The 23,912-nt window shown below is 42.2% G+C and overlaps 1 protein-coding gene across 1 annotated transcript in view; it reads left to right on the top strand.

Annotated features, from left to right (window-relative positions):
• The window catches only part of banp (BTG3 associated nuclear protein), a 39,167-nt gene that overhangs the window by 4,540 nt on the left and 10,715 nt on the right, over positions 1-23,912 (top strand). The window contains exons 5-11 of the mRNA XM_080002720.1: positions 1,179-1,268; positions 1,444-1,616; positions 3,290-3,529; positions 9,180-9,338; positions 12,306-12,427; positions 13,655-13,726; positions 16,674-16,718. Coding sequence (XP_079858846.1) covers positions 1,179-1,268; positions 1,444-1,616; positions 3,290-3,529; positions 9,180-9,338; positions 12,306-12,427; positions 13,655-13,726; positions 16,674-16,718 — 901 coding nt within the window. The remainder of the gene's footprint in view (positions 1-1,178; positions 1,269-1,443; positions 1,617-3,289; positions 3,530-9,179; positions 9,339-12,305; positions 12,428-13,654; positions 13,727-16,673; positions 16,719-23,912) is intronic.

Consider the following 23,912-nt stretch of genomic DNA (forward strand, 5'->3'; position numbering starts at 1 on the left):
ACAAATTCAGTCTTAATACAGAACTGAAATACTTAAATTCCTTTGTGACTATGGTGGTATTTAATTTAAATGGAAAAGGCATCGTATCAGTGTATACATTTTTATTTTTTGAACCCGGCCCTAGTTATCGTTGGTGGTATGCATTCATAGATATGTGTTGCAGTTTGTGATGTTTATACAGTCTTATGCAGCAGGTAACATCGATTTGTTTGTTTACTTTATTATATTTAATTCTGAATGTAAACATGACACCTTATATAGATTTTAGAGTTGATTTTAAGAATATACTATTCTTGTCCACATCCTTAAAGGTGCAATAGACAACTTCCCCCCCTAGCATTTCCAAGTGGTGTTATTGTTTGCAACACTGTTGCAAAGACAACCGGCTCGCTTTACGCTTTCATCAGAGTGAAGCTCCGTGAAGTAATTTTTTAAGTAAGTTATCAAACAGGCAATGGATCATTTGTTTGTTTCTGGCTGCTAGCATTAGCTAACGCTACCGCTAGCAGCCTCGCTACTCTCCAAGAAACAACCGTAAGAATCTGGATTTGTACTCAAAACCCCGATTTCAGTGCCACGATAAAGGCAGAGTAAAACATCCAAGTATGCAGGTTGAGTTACTTACTGATCCAGTAGAAAGAATGCAAAAGGAAAGTCGGTTAGGAACCCTCTGAAGTCCCGGAGCGCTCCCCGCCGAGTGAAGTCCAATGTTCTCTCTTGTTTTACCTCTGTTTCAATCACTCTCCTTCTTTGCTTTCTTTGCCTTCGCTGCGTTGCCTCCATCAACGGGGTTCTATTTCTCTTGCCGGTTAGAGTTTCCACCGCCACTTCGGTTGCTCTACCGTCTGCCATTCTCCGCAACTGGTTGCGCACTTCCTGTGACGCACTGCCATAAATGGATCCTTAATTTTCCCGGGAGATCGTACCCTGTGGCATTCCGAATTGCTTAGTGATATAGATGCTTATAGGGAACCAATCTAAACGCCGATGGTGTCATTATTCTATAGCCATTACACTGTAAAATCCACATTAACTTCATAATGATAAGTTAAAGCAAAAAACTTGTCTGTTGCTCCTTTAAGAGTGGTGCTGCTTTGTATGAATGTTGAGGAAAACCGATGTTGTGCAGGCTTTTGCAACGTTAAGGTCCAGATGTGTTTCCACAACCTTTTCTGCAGTGTTGTTCCACAAACAAACGTCATAGTGAGCAGCGACCGTCCGAAGCCCTCAGGCCAGGAGGACTCGCCACTAGAAAATCTGCTCAGCAAGTGAGTGACTGGCATTCAGCTGCTCTTGCAGAAAGAAAATGACAAATGATACAAATTGCTGTTAGGTTCACCACAACTGATTTGAATTAGATCTACGAATTAAACCCCTTCTCAGTGATATTATGTTGGTTTCATTGCTCAAGCCGTTTTCTTGTGTACGCTGTGTGTTTGGCAGCACGGTGAGCGGGCGGCGGCAGAACACCATCCTGGTGAAGGTGCCGGGACCCGAGGAGAGTCAAGAGGACCAGGAGAGTGGCTCGGAGGCCAGTGACTCTGTTTCCAACAGCGGCAATGTCGGCAATGCACAAAACGGCCAGACGGTCACGCTCATCACCCTCAATTCGGAAGGTATGCTGCTGATGAGCCCGCTTCCATATTTATCATCCGTAAACCAAACCAATTCCTGTAAATATATGCTGTGTATATAATACAGTTACTCCTCACTTAAAGACCTACCTGTTTAACAACTGTTTGGATTTCCGACCAGCTCTCTGACCAGTCTGTATTGTGCGCTGCGTACAATAACGCTGCGTGCGCGGTGACTCAGCGTCAATATACACTATATATACTTTATACACTATATATACTTTATACACTATATACACTATATATACTATATACATTATATATACTATATGCACTATTTACACTATATACACTATATACACTATATACAGTATACTATATACACTATTTTCACTGTATATACTATATATACATATACATTATATACACTATTTACACTTTATACACTGTGTATGCTATATACACTGTATAAATCTGATCTCATCACCATTCTCAGTCTCAGTGTCGTTCCCGCAGTCTCTCAGTGTTTACTACACTAGCGTAAGCAATGGCCACGCCCCCTTACCGTGAAACAACGCAGGTCCTCGCTTATCCACCAATTTGCTTAAGGAATAGAACAGATACACATTTAAATACATTTTTATACTAAAACAATTAGCTAAATTAGGAGACATGGGTGTTTTTTCTTTTATTTAATTAGGCTTAATAAGGCAAGTTCCAGTATTGATTAAATGGATGGATAAAATAAGATATTATTGTGTTTCGACTCATCGTGACAGTTTCTTGTGGCCTCCATGTTTAATTGAAAGCAAATTCCACCGACTAACAGTGAGGAATTTGCAGAGTTTCCATATCCCTGTGGTAGTTTCTCGGATTTGTTGCTGTGCGCTCCCAGGTCTTCCTCACAGAGGAAGCTACTAAGGCCTTTCTACAAGGCCATAGTAGAATACATTGTGTCCGATTGAGCAATCCCTAACTGATCCCATGTTGTTGTTTCACTTGTTTTGACTTGGTCCATGGCATTCCTTGGTTAGCATGAAAACCGAACCTTTGTTAATTTATTTGCAGATGTGAGTTACCATTAAATTGTTTTCTAGTCATGATTAAATAAAAGTTGCCATGTGGTGCTCAAAGGTGTGCGTGCATGTGTGCGCTGGATGCCAAACCAAAATGCACCAAGAGCCAAATGACCAGTTCTCTTGCACTACCACTTGGTTGTGCTATGGTATAGGTATATAAACCAACAACAAACAACCACACAGATTCTTCATTTAGAATTAATGTAGAAAATGTTTTATTTTTGTTGTATACATACATTTTTTATTTATGTAACATAATTATATTCTTTTTTACTTTTACTCTATGGCAGTGGTTCCCATGAGGTTCCAGTGGTCCTCAGCAAAATGATCAATAGTTAAACTCCGTCCTCATTACAAGATGTCAGCACCACTTGAGAATGTACAATACTGATAATAGTTTTGATCATAGTTTCACTGTTTTCTCTCTAGCTACAGTATAGACAGGTATGGAATTATGGACAAAATCGTATTTAACAATATTAATCTTCTCAGATTGGGGTCCCAGAGACAAAATCTTACCAATTAATGTGGAGGGTCCTTTATATGTGAAAGGTTAAAAAACATTGGACTCGGGTTCACCAAACACAGCAGTAACTTGGGCATATTTTTAATGACTGTCTCATCTCATTTCCCCAGATGACTTCCCTACTGGAACTTGGCTTGGCGATGAGAACAATCCTGAGATGCGTGTGCGGTGTCCCATATCGGCAGCCGACATGCTCCATATTGCCACCAATTGCCGGGCGGCAGAGAAGATGGCGCTGACCCTGCTAGACTACCTGTTCCATCGGGAGGTCCAGGCCATGTCCAACCTCTCTGGACAGGGCAAACATGGCAAAAAGCAGCTAGACCCTCTCATGATCTACGGCATTCGCTGTGAGTCTCCCTCGGCTACAAAATTCCAAATTTACACAGTCCTCAACCAGTAACCAGTTGTTGCCAGCTGCCAACAGACTATTAGTTCATTTTAGTCCATTTTCCCTGTATTCATATAATCTTCCAACCACATTGTAGTAGAGATGTAACTGACAGTGTACAGTACATGGCCAAAAGCATGTGAACACCTGCTTATTTCATTTATTTAAAAAAAATCATGTGCTCTAATAAGGAGTTGGTCCGCCCCTTTGGTGCTATAACAGTGCGCTGTCTTTTCTACTAGATGTTGGAACGTTTCTGATTCCTTTCAGCCTCATGAGCCAAGATGAGGTTGGGCAGAAGCCTGGGTGCAGTCGGCATTCCCATTCATCACAAAGGTGTTCAATCGGATTAGGGCTTTAAGAAGGCCAGTTCTTCCACACTTATCGCCACAAACTTGTTTCTGTTTGGGACTTTCTATGTGCACAGGGGCATTGTGAGGGGGCTAGGAGGTAGAGCGGGTCGCCTCATAATCTGAAGCTGGCTGGTTCGATCCACAACTACTCCTGCTAGCATGCTGTAGTGTCCTTGAGAACGACACAAATTGCTCCTGATGGCTGCATCCATCGGTGCATGAATAATTGTAAGTCGCTTTGGACAAAAGCGTCTGCTAAATGGTGATGTAAAGGTGTAAAGAATCATTTAATGTATGCCATGGCATTAGAATATCCTCTCACTAGAACTGAACTAGTACCAGACCATGGATCCTCCTCCAACAAACCTTACAGTTGCCACCATGCATTTGGGCAGTGAGAGCTGGAATCAGCCATACCGAGATTCATGCAGGCTGATCTTTAGGCCTGTGCCGCTTCTCGGCTCCGGTAACCTTTTTTTGCAAAGCTCCCAACAAAAAGTTCTTGTGGTGCTGCTGCGTTCAGATGCAGTTTGAATCTTGGTGCGATATGCTTCAGCACTCAGCGTCCCTGTCTTGTGAGCTTGTGTGGCCTAACTCTTTCCAGCTGAGCTGGAGTATCTAGATATTTGTACTTCACAATAACAGCATGTACGGTTGACCGGGGCAGCTCGAGCAAAGCAGAAATTGACAAACATATCTGTCGGAAACATGGCATCCTGTGAACGTTGAAAGTCACTGACCTGGAACGGAACCGTTTGAACATGAGCAGTACCGCCCATTCTATGACCAATGTTTGCCTATGGAGATTTCATGTCTGCGTTTGATTTTATACACCTGTGGTAAATGGGTGTTACTGAAATGGACAACTCCACCAATGGGAATGGGGGTCCACATATTTTTGGCCATGTAGTTTGTTTATACATTTATAAAGTTCCATTTTATATTTTGCCTGCATCCCCAAAAAAGGAGTTTCCTGCTACACAAGACACTGACCCATGCTCTGCGTTTCCACAGATAGAGATTGTGTGCTGCATTCCCAGGACAGGTTACAACAACACCCATTAATCACTGAACACATGCATTAATGTGTAACACATTTTATAGCATACCAAACTCCAAATGTCAAGCACATGTAGGCTGCAGTGGTTCTAAAAGAGGCACGCATAACTCAGTGAACCCTTTGATTCCTGATTAAGCTAAGAATGGGGAAATGACAGGGATAGCGGTCAGTCTGAGATTTAGAAATGCCCTGTGGTCATCGTGTGTGAGCTGCACATACAGTGTAACAGTTTCATTTTGCGTCATCTGTTACCATCCTGGGGAGCATAGTTAAAGTTATTAAGTCATGTTTCAGATTGAGGTTGTGTGTTACACGGTCATAGACACAGGTATATTTGAGAGTAGATCAAATACATACTCAAAAGTACTTAAAAGTCTGTTGAATGAATATTGAACAATGGATAGTAATTAGGCCGCAACCACTCAGCCACATAGAGAGATATATATATCTGTATCTATATCTCTCTATCTGTAGAAACCACAATATTAGTCCTTTATGAAAAAAAAGATGTTGCTTAATGTTTTATGATGCCATGCCCAAGGTTTTGAGACATACAATGTTGAGACTGATTTATGATTTCAGTCGGTCTATAAGTGTGATGGGTGAAAAAGATGTGAGGGAACATCCTCTCAGTCATTCATCAGGTGTGTGTGGGGGAAGACATTATCCCCTCTGTCAACCCAGACCGCTGACCTTTCCAAGCCGATGCCCCCAAGCGTCCCCTTTTCCCTTGGCTGCTCCCCCAGATCTAGCTCAGGACTTTATGTGGTCTCTGTCCTCTGATGCTAGGGTCACACTGCTGGCAACGGGTTGCAGTGTGAAGCCAAGCAGCTTTCCTCCCGTCGCCGTACGGGGCTCCCTGCCGTCTGTGGGCGTGTAGACTCAAAATCAACTGTCTGTTGTGGGTGCGCATAACATTTCAAACCTCTCTCCTTTCCATATTTAATATACATTATTATACAGATAAATCTGTATGTACTTTTTTTTTTTATTAAAATGGAGGGGCTGTTTAGTTAGCAAAATAAATTACCTCTCGAAAAAATTACATAAATAATCTTGCCATCAGTCCCTGTAAATAAAGAATAGTCCTTGTTGGAGAAGCATAAAATGACGTGTTCCTTATGTTATCGATAGTTAAGGGGCCGTTTCAGATAAACAAAAAATAGCCTGGACAATTACGCAGTGGTCCATGCATCCATGTTCCAAGGATCAGTGCCATTGAGAGTGTATGTTCCCTTGCATTGGCTGTAGCACGGCACTCTGCCTTGTTCATTTTTGTTAAGTTTAAGTCTGCTCAACTTTCCTTGTCCCCGTGAAGCCATGAGCTCATCGACATTCGTCGCTCCGCCCCCTGCAGCTGGATGAAGCCGAGCTCTGTTTGAAATGCATTGCAGCCTGTCCCTTTGCAGCACATGTGCACCAGCGGCGTGGCCGATTAACCGGGGTGTCCGCAGCCACAGGTCCTTAAAATGTCTTAAATGTCTTGAGTTTATGAGGTCTTAATTGCAACATAAATATTGTATCCGATTTTATTCATTCTTAAATTTATTCTAATGAGTCATGTTCATCTACATCAGAGTCAGCCCATCACACTTCACTACTACATTTATTTTTCTACATTTCTAGATGGACCCATCTCACCTTATACTTGTTTGTATTACTCCCCTGTAGAGAGAAACCCAACAAAATCCTTGTAGGTAGCTGCCTGAATTTCTGTGGAAAAAAATTGATTGATTGCATTACCTCATCACTTACCTTGCTGTCTGTCCTAAAGGAAACAACAACAGTTCATAGAATCATGTAGTTCATAGTCTTTCCTGTTCCTGCCTAATATTCACCTCTGCCCTGTACTAAATATACAATACTTACCTTCATACTAACATGCAATACTTTATTGAATAAGAGATGATTTGTCCAAAAATCGGTCTTAGATCTTGTTAAAATGTTGCTTTAAAATGGTTTTTAAAATAATTGTATGGAATTCTCTGATACCAGTAGACCTCTAATACGGAAAGGTCCGAGCTCATACAATAGGCGTTTTCGAACCGAACAGTTTTGGCCACTCCCTGAGTGGATCTAGGAACTGGGGAGGTCCCCCGAGAACTAAATACCATCAAGGGCTTTTTTTCTGGTTGTATTAGCACCGCACTGGAATTCTGAAGTTACATCAAAGTGATGTTGTATTTACTCGGTAGCGTTCACTTATTTCACTCCACTAAAATCTGTTTCTGAACAAATATGAGACAAACAAGCAATCCATTTGATGGATATTCAGTCACATTAGATCTACAATACCTAATTTAAAAGTGTGTTCCGACTTTCGTAAGGCATGGGCACACTTCGTGGCAGCGTATGGGGATTACGTGGTGCACGTTAATTTATTCAATAAATGTCGGAAAATAAATGAAATAAATACATCTACATTAAACATACCATTTTAATAAATTTTTTATCATTTTTTATTGTTTTTTTTTTTTTTACCGCTGAGTGTATGTGGGCTGGTCCTCAGTGCACTGGGGGCGAGGGACTGTGGACTGGTCTGGACCAATCACCGTGCACTTACGTCACGCAAGGTTCCTCAGATGGCGGTTAGTCCCTGCCAAGTGAAGTCACACTTTATTTATAAGGAGCATTTCATACCAGGGCAGCGCGATGCACTTTACAGAGAAATACTATCAATGAAAATATATAAAATGTCTGCAATCATAAGAACGGTCAGTGCAGAATAAACAGATCTCACAGTATACAACAGGCATCTCACACACACACACACACACACACACACACACACACACACACACACACACACACACACACACACACACACACACACACACACACACAGACACACACAGAACTCAGTCATAGACTGTAGTGAACAGCAAGGTTTTTAACCTGCTTTTAATAGTGTTATGTGTGGGGGCCTCTCTCAGGTCCTCAGGCTGGGCAGGTCATCTACCTGGGACATAGATACAGAAGACAGCCTCCCCTGCTTTAGAGTTGGTACGAGGGACGGTTAAAAGACCACTGCCCGTGGACCTGAGAATTCCTGCTGGTTTGTGTATCATGAGCATTTTTTTTATATACTGAGGGGCAAGGCCATTTAGAGCTTTGTATACAGGTAGCAGAATCTTAAAACCAATCCTGGTTTTCACAGGGAGCCAATGTAGAGATCTAAGAACAGGTGTGATGTGTTCAAACGTTTTTGTCCCAGTAAGAACGCGTGCAGCCGCATTTTGAATTAACTAGCAGCTGCACAGCTGATTTCGGGAGGCCGATGAATAGGCCATTACGGTTGTCCATTCTGCTCGTTTGAATGCATGGATTAATTTGCTTTTGACAGGAAGCCACTTAATCTTTAAATGTTTTTTAGATGGTAGAAGGCTGATTTTGTAATGTGATTGATATGGCTCTTTAAATTTAGATCGTCGTCTATGATTACACCCAGATTTCCTGCTTCATTTTTGCTCTCCAGAGGTAATTGATTTTGTGTTTCTTTATAATACGTATGTGCAAGTGGGAGCATACAGTATGGAGGTAAAACAATAATGGGCCAAGAATCGAACCTTATAATGAGTTATATAACCACTCCACATATAATATCCACTTTGTTCGACACAAAGTCTCAAACACCCAAAAAAGTGCCTGTCCTGTAGGTAGGTTCTGAACCAGTTTAGAACTGGGCCAGATAGGCAGACCTATTTTTGTAATCTCTCTAATAAGATATGATGGTCAACAGTGTCAAAGGCAGCACTGAGAACCAGGAGCAGAAGAACCAGAATCTGTGTTTATATGCAGATCGTTCACAACTTTAATAAGTGCTGTTTCTGTGCTATGGTGAGGTCGAAAACCAGATTGATAAGTCTCTAAATGGCTGTTTGACGTGAGATAGTTGTAAAGCTGAAGGTATACTGTTTTTTCAAGTATTTTGCTGAGGAGGCAGGTTGGAAATGCCCTGGAGTAGGAGCTCAAAAGTTCCTCAAAATGGAGCTCTAAGAACTACGATGGTTCCTGGTTCCTGTAGTGCGGACACAAAAAAAAGGGGTGGTTCCTCCAAAAAGTTCTTAGAACTATGAAAAAGTTCCTGTGGAGCGAAAACGCCTAATGAAGACCACACTAAGCTATCCTTAAAACAGGTTGCCAGAACTATACTGGATCTATGTGACGACCCCCGTGACCCCCCTGTATTCCCACAGGCCATTTGTTCTACAAATTCGGGATCTCGGAGTCGGACTGGTACCGCATCAAGCAGAGCATTGACTCCAAGTGTCGAACTGCCTGGAGGCGCAAACAGCGTGGCCAGAGCCTGGCCGTAAAAAGCTTCTCCAAACGAACACCTCGCGCCTCAAGCACAGGTAAAGACACGCACACACACACACATACACACACACTCACACACACTCAGGTCCTTCCTCAGTTCCAGAGTGGCCTTGTGGAGGCCCGAGGGCAGACGCTCTGCGTGTTGTCACAGGTGGCTGTAATCTGCTGACAACGCCCGCTGTCCTTCCTTTTCTTAGAGCCGTCGCCTCTCACCTCTGACCAGGACCCAGAGGCTGCAGGGGAAACCCAAATATCCTGTCGAGCACACACCAGAGAGGCACTGTCAGGCTCCGAGGTCACACACACCCACCAGAGCACAGAACAAACACTACTTCACACACAGAGACGCAGACCCCACAAACACACACACTAAAACACACATACACTCTCAATCAGAATTGTACTAGCAGACATACACAAATATGCGCATACATACACACACGACATGCAACTAACAGATTATATTCAGTTATGGAGAGTCCCAAGCTGCTTACATACATGCACTCTGGACAATGTCCAGACATTGTCAGGGTTTATCCTTTTACACATGTAGCAAAAAAAATTAGATGTCCGTGTCAGACGCGTTTACACTACCTGGAAATAATCGGTTTGGTTAAGATGAGGGGCGGAGCCTGGGTAGAGTGTGCAGGAGACGGGACGTGACGCAGTGGCGCTATGACGCTGCAGAGTTTTACAGCGCACCAAAAATGGCAGACCAGGCGACAGACTTATCAGTAGTTGGGCTTTTATTTGCCTTGGTTCGTATACGCAATATAAATGAGAGAGTGGAAAGGAATAATCAGTTTCCAAGCCACTCACTCACACAGAAATAGGAACTCATTTTCAGCGTGATGTGTTTGGCAATTTGGAACTCTACCTCAGGAAGTCCCTTTTGCACTACGTTTGAACTCTTTTTAAAAAATAGATTAGACACGCTGGAAGAAATTTAGTAAAACAGAAAAATACAAAACTATTGAACATGATTTTCAATTCATGAATTGTGTTTCTGCTTGCTTCCCAACATTGATTATGTTTTGCAGTTTGTTCATTTAACCGAGGCATCTCTCGTCAACTAAACCAAGCCTTGAGTCTAAGCAAAACACTGTATGCCATTCAGCGTCTCTCCCTGTCTGCAACATCTGCATAAACATAATTTTTTTTTTTAAATTATATTCTAGCCAAAGGTCGACCACATTACATTGATTTTTTTTTTTTTTTTTGGCCCTGACACTTGTACAACTAAAAAGGCAGAAACTTTTAGTTATTATTATCCCAATTGTCGCATACTTAGATGAACTACAGCCCAATAGCCCCAAAAACACAAGTATTTTGTTTTCTTGCACAGGTGCCCCGACAGGATTTGTTTTATTCCCAACTAAAATACCACTGCACCATAGAGGCCTGCCCTTAATAATATGTTTATAGTAATTTACTGACATATTATGATAGTTATAAAATGTTCAGGTAAAACAGAAGCGACAAATCGTTAAATATAATTAATTTTTACGATTGGAATTTGTCAGAGCTTAACAGTGCACATATATTCATATTTCACAAGGCCTGACGCAGTTGTTACATAATCGTCTAATCGCAATCATTTGAGCTGATCGCAGTCATTTTGCCAAATCATTAGGTTGCATGTTTCTGTCAGTTAAGTTGAGGAACGTTAACTGTCTATCCTAATTTATTTGTTCCAACGTTCACTGCTCATTAATGGCTCTTCTACAAAAAGTGGATGCGTATAACACAATTTTAGACTCAAGCGTGGATTATGCTTCTGCGTAGATACACAGAAGCGTCTCTGCACAGCTACGCAGTGAAGGGGGTTGTGGGTAACCGTAGCTCGGGGAGGCTCACAGAGGAGCCGGCGCGCACACCTCCCAAATCTCAACGTTATAAGAAATTTGTCGTCAACTACAATTTAATGATTCTGACAGCCGTAACACACGCACGCACAGACTCACACACACACGCACACACTGATATACACAATCAAACAATTTCTTCCTCCTCACATGTTGACGGCCTGGAAAGAAGTGACTCCGCCGCTATTGTCAGTGAACCAGCAAGGAGCGAGCATACAGAAACTGTAGCCTGACTGAGCCACCTGGTTCATGCTTCTCTCTGGAAAAAACGTCTAATGGGGGTTATTTGCATAACATAGCACAGTATATCAATTCTGGTGAAAGACAGAAGACAGGGCCTCGCTGACTGTGCAACATAACTTTGAGCTGTAAACGATGTGTCAGTTTCCACGCTGCTTGTCTTTGTTGCTCTCTCTGGGGTACAGCCAGGTTTCCTCGGCAGCCCTGGGGGGGGGCTTCTTTTACCAGAAGTGACCGTGCAATGTTTTTTTTCCCTCCCAAATGGTCTTTTAGACCATGCTTTTTTTTCTTACGTATAACAAAAGGTTGCCTGGTTTATTTTATTTTCCTAGGTCCGACAACAGTTCCGTTTTCAATAAGGTGTCTGTCAGCGATGTTGTTGTCCGCAGGCTGGTTGGAGGTTGTGGTGAGCCCAGGGTCCAGGATTTCCAGAATCCTAGTGTTTAGACTGAATTGACCTGTGTTTAGGCCAGGAGTTTATAGTAGCTAGAATGTCCTGTATTTAGGCAAATTTGATAAACATGGGATCATCTAGCAGATGGCCTTGAGAGAAGAAGTAAATCCAGGAGGTTTTTATGGATCTGACTATGATGTATAGGCGTGTGTAGGTCTTTCTTTTTATCTTCATCTGTACCTCAAAGACCCCGTGCTTTAGGCTCACTGTTCAGTATGTTAAACATACAGGGTTAGATACACTTTTACACTATATTTTTGAGAGTTTCATTGGAAAAGTAGTAATGTATTGATGAAATGAGATATCGTGCCAAGATATATTGTTACACACCTACCATGCTTATATCTTGTGGTGTAATGTAAGCAGTTATGGCCTTATCCCCAGCACTGTACTGCATTGCACACTTATGGATACATTGATGGCATTTGCTTTGTCCTCACCAGAGGGGGGTGTCGCAGGAGAAACAGCCCACATGGAGACAGCTGCCCAGCAGACCCTCCACTACGCCCTGGCCAATCAGCAGGTCCAGATTCACCGCATTAGCGAGGATGGACAGGTCCAAGTGGTGAGTTATGGCTCCTTTATTATCCTGGTTTTCTCGCTTTAATGATCCCCACTTACACAAGCGGAGTGTCACTCGTTTTTTTATAATCTGTTATGGAAAATTGTTATTTTTTTTTACTTTTCAAACTGGTTTCAAGCACTGTTATATACACTGAGTCCAATAGACTCCAATGGACATTATAATGCCCAGGGATGGATCACACCACCCAGTACAGTGCAGCATTCATAATTCCACAGAAAAAAAGTTTCACTTCTTACAATGGAAAGGTCTATGATCAGGGATTGCATAACCTCGTACAGCTGCAGGCGTCAGGGGTCAAATCCCGGCCCATTACAGCATTACGAGTAGGCTGGCCAACATGTTACTGGGCCAATCAGGTCTTCCGCTTTCTGCACCTTAGTACCCTAGTAATGACAACCATACATCCTTAACAGTTTGTTCAGCTGCCATTTTGCCCAGAGGAGTCGACCAAGGAGATCCCTTTAATTGTCTATTGAATCTGTGTCATAGTTTGCAAATGTCCCTGCAGGAGTGGTTAAACAGCCCTTTAATCATTTTCAAGGCCAGATGACAGAGAAAACACACTTGAAATCCATCATGAAGGATGTATTATGAAAAATCCTGTCGGCTATTCAGGTCTATGTGTAGTAATTTCATGATTTACAAAGTAGAAAAAAGCATGAGGACGCGGAAGAGCCAAGGTATATTATTGCCCAGGTTAATAATTGCATATTAGGGTATAAAATTGTGCAGCTTACAGGAGAGGAAATCCAGTGCTGGCTCTCTGGTGGTGTTCTGCAGTTCTGGGACGAGATGACTGCATTTGGAGAGTACTTAACTAAAACCTTGTGTTCTTGCTGCAGATTGCACAATGCTCAATAAAAGTTAATAGCTTGTTTCCATTTTAATTGTGTTTTCACTGTGATTAAAAAGTAGTTAAGTGTCTTTATTTATGATTTATTTTGTAGAATCATCAAGACAAATTTGAACCAAATACACTGTAATAAATGTGGTTGCAATGCGTTAAAAACAACCAGTATCATGACTTTATCCTAAAACTATACTTCAACTAAATACACAAACCTGCTGAAGGTAAAAGCATTCAGCCAGTATGGTGAAATATTTTGAACTGAGCTATTTTATTGAATACAAATTATCTTTGAAATATTGCTGAATATATTGAGTAAGCCATTTTTTGCTTTCTCTCTTTTGTTGTGCATCTGTTAGATTCCACAGGGCCAGCTGCACATTGCACAGGTGCCACAAGGAGAAGAGGTGCAGATCACACAGGACAGTGAGGTCTGTAATCATCGTACCATCTTATATATTTTTTCTGTCCTATTTCTGCCACCATCTGTAGTGTACTCTAGGCTTGGGCAGATTGATGATTAAATCGTCTATCGGCAATCGATGGAGCGGATCACAATTGACATTGACAGACATTCTTTTTTTTTTTTTTTTTAATCTGCCTGGAAAAATCTGAGCATTGAAATGGTGTAAGTGCAGTTTACTGTGTCTGAAACTGACACTCCTCCAGTTCAGAGACCGGCTTGGGGCGGTGCTAGAGTGGCTCGGAGCCCGGCGGGGAGCGTGGGGGTTCTCCGCTCCGCTGTCCCCAGGGAGTGATCCCCACACTCCAAACATGGTCCCACATGTGGGGGGGGGAGTCAATAACTTCTAATTTTGGATTCTAAATCGGATATGAAATGATCGAATGATAACTGATGTTCCTGTCTATATACTCGCTAATGTCCGCAGTAGAAAAGAGTTATCAGAGGATTGGAGTGGGATTTTTTTTTTTATTTCTCCAGACAGCAGCATTGATGCACCATGTGTGCGTGCTACTTCCCAACTCCTGTGCCGGTTTTCCTTTGTTTTTATTTTTGATTTATATATTTTTGTTTGTTTCCTACTAATATGAAACATATTTTTTCTTAAACACAACTGAGTTAAGGGACTGTCCCATTCCAAAAATCCCATGTGTCGCTATTGTCCCATCCCTCGTCACGTACATCTCCCTGTTGGTTTCTATTGCTATGGGACTTAATTTAGTAAAACCTTGATGTTTTGTGTAAATAATAATTGTAAATAATTAATCCTGCACTTCTGTAACGGGGAGACCGCATTTGCCACAGTACATTACATTTACATTTACACTAATCTCTGTCGCAATGTAGCTGAATGTTATTCTCCCTTGTAAGTCGCTTTGGATAAAAGCGTCTGCCAAATGACTAAATGTAAATGTAAATGTAAAATGTAAATGTATTACATTCTATGTGTGCCCCCCCCCTTCCGATAGAATCATAAATTGGCATCGCTGGGGGCAGTGAGAGATTTTGCACGATCGCCCAAGCCTAGTATACCCCGGGTGACAGCTGATAGTATTTAAGTCCTTAGTGAATTTTACCATGAGCAGATGTTATGCATTAGAGCACCTAACTGTTTATATATATATATATATATATATATATATATATATATATATATATATGCTTTCTTACACATGTGATATTACCTTTGTCTCCATTTAATGGCCAGATGTCTAATGCCCCCCGCCCCCTTAGTATGCAAACACACACACACACACACACACACATATTGAATCGGCCGGCCAGTTGAACTCACATCAGTTGCCTGAAAAGAATTCCTGCGTCAGCATCATTGTTAATGATTTTAATGGATGCAGGGAGAAGAACGATTTTCTTTTAAGGTGCCAGTGTGTGCACATGTGTATACGCACACACACACACACACACACACACACACACCCGCAAACTCCACCACGACGAGTGGCCACCTTGACCGAGAGTCCTTCTCATTCCTTACTCAGATGTGGTGCGAGTATGCAACGACAAAATGGAACCTGGGGTTGAGTGTGAGAGATGAAGTGAATTGGACATAGAAAAGCTCTAAAGCCTTTCCTGCACTTTGTGGCTGAGGCCAGGAGGTTTTTTCTTTTCTCCCTCTTCCTACTCCATGATATTGTTTGTTTTTCTGGAGTTCAAAACTTAGCAACAAAATCCCAACTCTCCCAACTGCCACTCGGCAACTGGTTATAGCATGAAAAGGAAATTAGCTATTGGAGAGATTATGCTACTCCCTATGCGTTTGGAAGTTCAGACGCACGTGTAGCTTCAATAGATATGTACATGTAAGACAATTAAGCTGACATGTTGGGTAGTCTGAATCAGACATTCATGTTGGGTAGTGTGAATCAGACATTTCCAACCGCTGGGCTGCGGACCAGCGCCGGGCCGTGAGAAGGCGGGCGGGTATTTTTTCAGAAGCGATCTGCACTCTGCTGCGCGATCAGAGAGGCACCACAGCACAATGAGAACGATTTTTCTCTCCAAACAAAGCAAATAAAAACAGTGTGTCAACAGTGTACTCATTTGAATTGAATTAAATAAAAAAAACGCTTTCTCAAGGGAGGCTTTCTCAGTCACTCTTACCCCCTGTCTGCATAAGCATTTCTATTTTTGTCTTAAGAGGTTTAGATATAGCCAGAAATTACGCAATAGTTGACACGTATGCAAGGACATTTCTTGTACTCTACAGTCCTTTTGTAATCGCTCACAAGACATGTAGATACAGGTTTCAAGTTGATGTCAGTTTCAAAAATTAACATTTTGTTACTACTTTTGTTACTACTTCTGATTTGAGCTCCCCCGACGCTTAAATTAGAGATAACAGCTACAGTTCTCCACTGCTGGTTCACTTATCACTTGCCTCCATAATGATGGCGAATATTAATAACTTAATTGGTTGATTGATTGATTGATTGATTGATTGATTAATATTAGGCTTTCAGTTACTGGTCTGCTCAAAATGCAAATTGGGCAGGTGAAGGATATTATCTACTATGCAGTCTGACAAGTCTGTCATTTCATTGTTTAGTTTTTTTTATACACATTTTTTTTTAATTGTAAATATTGGCAAATGCCCCAGATAACTTTTGATATACCAGTTCTATCCATTATTTTTACTGATTTGCAAAGTGATATTGAGTTTAGGGTGATTCGAACATAATATGAAACATATGATCAATCTTCCACTATTACAGACCAATAACGTACTTCAAATTGAAAATTAAATCAAGAAAGCAGAGCATTTGTATTTTCTTTAATATCTGACTCAGGGAAGTCCTCTTACAATACTCTGCTACTTAATTTCAGCGTGTGTGTGTGTGTGTGTGTTTTCTTAAATCTTTAAGCCCTCTTTAAATATGTGTCTTTCCTTCTCTTAGGGGAACCTCCAGATCCACCAAGTTCATGTTGGCCAGGACGGACAGGTAAGAACATAACTCGGCTAGACATAAATAAATCTTGTTGCGGATGATTCACCATCTCCCCTGTCCTTTCAGCACATCTTGTCTTTTTTTTTTTTCCTTTTTTCTTTTTTTAACAAAACTACTATTGCAAATACTCAGCACACAAGCCAATAATAAGTGCACAAAGACAATAACATTTGGGTTAAGTGGTGTGGAGAGGTTGTTGTCAAAAGACCTTTGGCTGATTCACAGACTAGTCATCATCAGAGTTTTAATAGCTGACTCATGCGTGAAACTCCCTCAGCGACGCAAAGCCTCTAGGGCTGTCTGGGCCAACCGTTTGACCAGACATGGAGAAATATGTATAAGTAGCATCAACCCTTTTCCCTGCTTGACCAAGCAAAAAAAAAACCTTCACTCTATCCTAAATTATCTATACTGTATATCGCCCCTTCACAGATGGATATGCATGCACATGTCGAACTTGTTGCACTTGTTCCTATCCTCCCCTGTGATTCTGTGTCTCCAGCCCGTCTCTTTTCCTCTACCCTTTTGGAACTTTGCTTTTGTTTGATGTTTGGGACCGAGGGCTCTTCCTGTTTCACTTTTCCACCCAGTGGGAGCCAAGTCTCTCGATCAAAGCAGGGTGCAACCTCTATAAATCACGGATGGGCTCCGCCACACGGACACATTATTTGATATTCACGATATGGCCGCGTGTTTCTGGAACCAAGAGTTTAGGGAAGGAATCTCCTTTCTCATGCTCCGCTGACAGGACGTGACTCTGATTTAAGTGACTATTAATGATCACTTAGCTCTAAAATAAATTGGGGTGGTCAGCCCATTGAAGCCCCATTTGGCTGGTTAAGCCTGTTTGAGTTCTACCTGACTGTTCTCGCATAACGTATTACTGCCTCATAATTGCATGCTGGGATGTGCTCTCATCTGATTTTCTCTGTCATGTTCCATTTATACTCTTTTCCCACTGCACCAAAAACCCGGTAACACCCACTAACATCCAGCATGTGTCACCAGTGGGAATAAAAAAAAACTTGGGTCTCAGTCCAGGGTCAAATGACCCAGCAATTAACATGGGTTTTAATCGGCTCCGCCTCCGATCGGCTCTGATGTGAAGAGGACACCCGGGTCAACCCGCAAAATTTGGTGTGAAAATGGTATTAGTTTCAAAGTTGCTGATCAGCTTGCACTTACAGCATGTCAGTATGTGACAACACACACAAGTGTGAAGGGTTTATGGGACCTTTACCAGTATTATGAATGCTAGTTGAATTCATCGGGCCAAATACAGCTTGGAAAGCCGCATGAGTGTTTCTAGATTTATTTTTGTGAATTTTAGACCCACAATTGGTACAAGCTCAGGCACTTTTATTTAGTCCGGACACGGTATATGTTTTTCTTTTTTTACTTTTAATAAGTTCCCATTTTTGGAGTTTTTTCTTCTTTTGAAGCTATTCCTGATATCTCTGGCAGTCAGCCCCCTTGTCATTTAAAGCCTCTATAAAGTGAAGTCCATGATTTGTTTCTAAACACATTATCCAGGTTAGAAAGTAACTGCTGAAAACATGTCAAAAAACTGAACGATGTAGGACTTAATTGTGGAGTTAAACTGTTTCTCACATTTTTGTCATCCGGATTTTTGGGCGGGCCTAAATCACGAGTCGATGACATGGAGCAGTCATGGACCCTCCCCTCACACTATACTCACCACGTCAAAATCGGAGCACCAGCGGTGAAATAAGCTAAGCTACCAGCCAGTTTCCCAACCAGTTTGGGATAAAACGCTGTTTTGTGAATACACACCTGGAGTAAAAGGTGTCTTCAGGGAGACGGTAAAAACTCATGCCACAGACGCCTGGGACAAAAAAACAACTGTCCCGTTGGTTTGACCGTGTGGGGTGTGATTATGTTAGCATTGGCTGCACGCTAGCAGGCAGTGGAGCCCCGACCTGGCCTGTGGGGGAGCCAGCAGGGGGCATAAGAGACAGTGGCGCTTTGAGATTAGCAGCTAGACACACAGGACTGAGTTCAGCAAAACATTTAAACGTGGAATTTACTGACTCCAATTTAAATGATTAACGCTATTGGGCGTGGTTTCAGACTGTTCAGCGGACACGCCCCCAGCGTCTCAGAACAGAGGGAACTGCATCTTTTTGTTACGATTTTGAAACCTAATTTTAGAAACTTGGAAGATTTATTTATTTATTTGTTTTTTAATCATTCGAATTGGGCTCCGTGGTTAATAACACATTTCTCTGTTGTGTGACAAACTCAGAACACATATTTATTTTTGCTTTACGGGGGCTTTAATTCCTCAGCATTTGAGGTGAAGAGATTTAGCGGTCAAAACACTATAATACTCAAATCAAACCCTGGAACCACACTCTGTGTTCGCCTGCCTTATTGTTCTCTTTACTTTCACGATTAAGATCTTAATCATCCGAGTCGATCATATGTTCGAGCCGCCATAGGCTATATGGCATTTTGTGTGTGTGTGTGGGGGGGGGGCTAGGGAATGCACTGGCTTTATGAGTTGTTTTGTTGTTTGTATTGTTTTATTGCCTGTTGGGCTTGATGTGTGTTTTCAATTGGTTATGAGGTAGTCATCACACATCCGCGCTGTAGTTTTCTTTCAAACTCTCTGAAAAGCACACACACACACACACACACACACACACGCATACTTGTCCTCAGATGAACTTCCCTCTGAGCCCGACTGCAGCATTCCTGTCTCTCTCTAGGATCTTGGCACAAGTTTTGGCCAACTTCTTGTTCAGATTTTTCACCACTGCACAAGATATAGAACTAAGTTCATGGAGTTGATCTAGTTAACAGTGTTATAGTTTCTTATGGTTTGGTTCTATTTTATTTGTCTAATTGGTGGAATCAATCTATCCATTCTATATGATAATGTTATTGGAGACTGTGCACAGCATTTTCAATACGTTAGCCAATGTGTAGGTCTCACAACAGTGTCCCCTTATGTAGAAACCAGGAACTGTACAAGTTCTTCGTTTCCCCTCAACATTGACTTGGAACCGTGTCAATACAAAAGGCCATCAGATGTCATTTTGGCTTGTTTTTTGAGTACAACTTGGACTGTGAAAGGGTACCAATACTGGGCCAACATCTAGACAAAATGACTAATTTTTCTAATCAAATTTTCTGGGTTTTGCTGTTAAAACATACCTATGGGAGACACTCCCACAATGATACACATGAATAAACATCCTTCTTTGGCAGCCTCTCTTAACCTTCTCAAGGAGGGACTTAGGAATAACCTCGGCCGTCTGGCTGTTGTGTTTTACTGTTGGAGGGATTGGGTCAACTCTTAAAATTGATGGAACCCAGAAATCACACAGAGGGAGCGGGCACTAAGTCATGTAAGACATGACTGTACGAAGAAGGGTGTTTCCCCTATCATTTTATAAGGCCTCACAGTAGGCACCGAAAACCCCTAAACAGATAAGGGATGGCATATTGGGGCTCTTCCATTGGACAAACATGGAAGGAGTCAACAATTTAAATTTCTGTGTAGCTACTGTAGTTGTGCTGACCAGTTCTGTTCATGACTTTAAAGCAACTGCCTTAACTTTGCCTGTTGAAACAGTATAGACTTTAACCGCTAGTTAAAGCTCATTGTCGCTTATCACGTATTTATAATATGAAATTACTTTATTCAGTATTTATGAGGTTAGCTGTTCACTTCTGAACACATACTGGAAAAGTTGATCTGTATAAATAACTGAATGAGATAGAATCTGGCTAGCAAACTATTTTTTTACAGAGCACCTCACCTCTCACCTACATGGCATGGAACTGCGCTTCCATAACCCCCTACCTGCACTGACGTCACCATCCTCACCTCTATGTCCTTAATATTACCAAAAAATTAACGACCTTTTAAACTATAACATTTAAAAAAAAAAGTCACATACCTGGGAGTCGCACACTCCATGCGTAGGCTCCCAAACAAAAATGGTTATTGATTTCTGAATCAATAGGTGTTTGGCATCATTTTTCGTATTACAAAAAATATATATATTTTTTTGGCCTGACAATCTGCCAGACCTCTACTTCTAGGGGAAACACAAGGTGATTCATTTAACCAAATATGGTTGAATATGAACTATTAGGCTCCTAAATCCAATCACCGCAAGATTGGTCTAGCACATTACTGGTCACAATTTGACTCAGAACATCTAGCCAGGACTTAAAGAGTTGAGCCTAAATACCACTGTGTGATTTCTTTTTTATAAAGTGTCTGTTGAGAGAGACCTACATCTGACCGGACCAGTTGTGATGTCATTGTTGATCTAATCTTGCAGGACAGTACTGAGGCCATGTTGATGTAACCTGGCCCTGCTATATATTACGTTGGAACCCCGCATCCCCCTCCCCCCCAAAGCTGTCTCTCTGCCTTCCTTCTCTGTAGAGCTGTCTCCTCCCTCCCTTCTCTTCATTTGTGTGTGCTATAGATAGACGCTACACTCCAGCAGCAGCTGGAGCAGCCTCCCTCAGCACATCTCACTTCCTCTGCCCTCCTCCACTCACAGCTGCCGGGTGGCCCCCTGGTGGTTTTGGGTTAGATGGAGGGGGTGTCTGTGTGTGTGTGTGTTTTTGGTGTGTGTGTGTGTGTGTGTGTGGGTGTGGGTGCGTGCTAGGCTTGGGCAGATTGACAATGAAATTGTCAGTCGACAATCGTTCGAGGCGATCGACATTAATGGCTGTTTAGGGGTTATCCGGTGTGAGTTTACCGTGTTCTGAAACTGATGCCTGAGAGCGGTGGCAGTGAGGGGGCGGGCGGGGGGGGGGGGGGCGCTCTCTCCCTCCGCCCTCTCTTTCCCTTTCCTCTCAGAGCTGTTTTGGAGTTATTGATTATTTCTAATGTTCATTGTGTAAAACTGTCCTTGTATTGCATGTAAAAAAAAAAAAAAGTGATGTTTTCCCTCTCGTTGTGACTGTGTTCTTCTAGCCCTCATTGTGAAGTGTATCGTCTAAATTAACTAGACCACAGGAATGGATTTTTTTCCATATATTTTAATATGGAATTTAGTTCATTTCCTTCGTTTGTATGGAAAATGAAAAACGTAAACCTTGCCGGTGCGTGCGCATTGGGCCTGGTCCTCGGGCGGCGGGGAGAGGCTATCCTCCAGTTCTGCCGAGTTCCGATTGCGTGATTCTGGCCAGTTTTTCCACTCGCTGACAGGTTTTTTGGAGATTGTCGAGCAAAGCCTCAGATCGGCGGAAAATCATAGCGCCTTCCCGTGAGCGACAAGCGTGTGGTATGAACTGCTCACAACACAATCCCAGCGCTCGCCGAGTGCTCGCAAACACCGGCGAAATATCAAGCATGTTTAATATCTGGTCATGTTCGGCTCGAGTCAGAAGTGATGCAGCGAGCTAGAGCCAATGAGACAGACTCTAGGTTTTTCATGTATTTCTTATTTAAATTGTGCTTTTATTATTATTATTTTTTTTAGTGATGAAGAATATAATAAATAAGCAAATAAATAATCCTTTCCCGTGACTGCAAGAATCCCGATCATAAGACAGAACGTTGTTTAGCGTGACAGCCGCACCAGTTCCTGACTCCTGTGCCGGTTTTCCTGTTTTTTTTATTGTTGTTCTATTTATTTTTATTTGTTTGCTACCTGTATCAAACTAAATTTTTAAATACAACTTAAGACTGGACTGTCCCGTTCCATACAAACCTGTTTGTCCCCACTGTCCTGTGCCGCATTGCTATGGGTCTTAATTTAGTAAGAACTAGATGTTTTGTGTCAATACTTAACTTGTAAATAATACTTCCTGCACTTCTGTCACAGGGAGACCACATTTGTTGCATTACATCACGTTGTATGAGCGTGCAACCCCCACCCTACATTGAAGTACTCCTAATTAACAATAAAAAAACAAACCCAAAGCAACCAGGGGTTGATGGGAGAGAGACCAATCAGACCTATGAAACTATAAAAATAACTAGTCTCTACTGTTTCTTGACATCAGCGTAGCCTCTTATCGAAAAGCCCTTCTCAGTTATGAGCTAACACTATAGTGATGCAGACCAAATGGGACATTTTAATATGAAAGGAGGGACCGTTGAGGAGGGGAAAACACCAGAAAGATGCCGATAGTGGATAGTAGCCAACAGTAAAGACTGCCTTCAAGGGATGTTTTGCATTCCTTTAACAAAACAAAAACAAATGTGAGAAAGAGATTTCAAAAAAACAATGAGTGGAAAAAAAACCCCAGTGCATTGGTCAGTAATACACTATCTACCCACTATCTTGTTAATTTCATAATGTTCTCTCTGCTATGTCTATCCAAAATCCAGCACATCACATCAGTCATTTTACTGAGTGTGTCATCCAAGCCTTCCTCATTGACTGACGCTGGACCAGCCTGCTGCCCGTTGGGGGCTGTAGAAAGTGACTGTCAGGAGGCTCGGCATGCTGAAGCTCTGATGCACTTCTCATTTGGCTCATCCTTTCCTTTCCCAGTCCGCACCCTCCTGGTCAAGCCTCAATATTTTCTTCCTGTCAGCAGATGTTGCATTGCATCTGTGAAAGCCTCTGTCTGTGTCGTTCTGGATCAGTGTGGGAACTGGGTCACGGAACACACTGGGGGGGGGGGGGGGAGAGAGAGAGAGAGATTTTTTTTTTATTTCATCCTTGTGCCTCTGAGGTAATAATTATTGCAGCCCTACACTGACAAATTTGTGTGTTCTTCTGCACAAAAGTCTAGTTGGTGGTGTGCAAGTCAGATGGCGAAAGAGAGGATACAAATGAGGGAGTGAGAGCTGCACTTGGAAAAAGAGACAAACAAGATGTTTTATGACCAACGTCTAGTGTTTGTGGAATGTATGTAAGTAGAGTGGGAATTAAATCTCTTTAAAAAGCCCCGGGGTCTGCCTTGTGTCCCAGTGGCATCACAGCAGACAGATAAAGGGGTCAGAGGTAAGGGAATCCCATCTTTAATGAGGTGTGTGTGCGTGTGTGTGTTTGTGAGACATACTATCTCAGGCCAGGACAGGCGTTGGTACTGTGATGTCTTTCTGGGTAATTGGCTATGGGATGAAAAAGGGCCAGATGTCGCTGTGACTCAACCGGCAGTGCAGCTCTGCAGCAGCACCACCTCTCCCAGACTGCACTCCATCACTGCTTCACTGCGAGGAGGATCCTGACAAGGGCAGAG

Source organism: Zeus faber (genome assembly GCF_960531495.2).
Source record: "Zeus faber genome assembly, chromosome: 6".
Taxonomy (NCBI): Eukaryota; Metazoa; Chordata; class Actinopteri; order Zeiformes; family Zeidae; genus Zeus; species Zeus faber.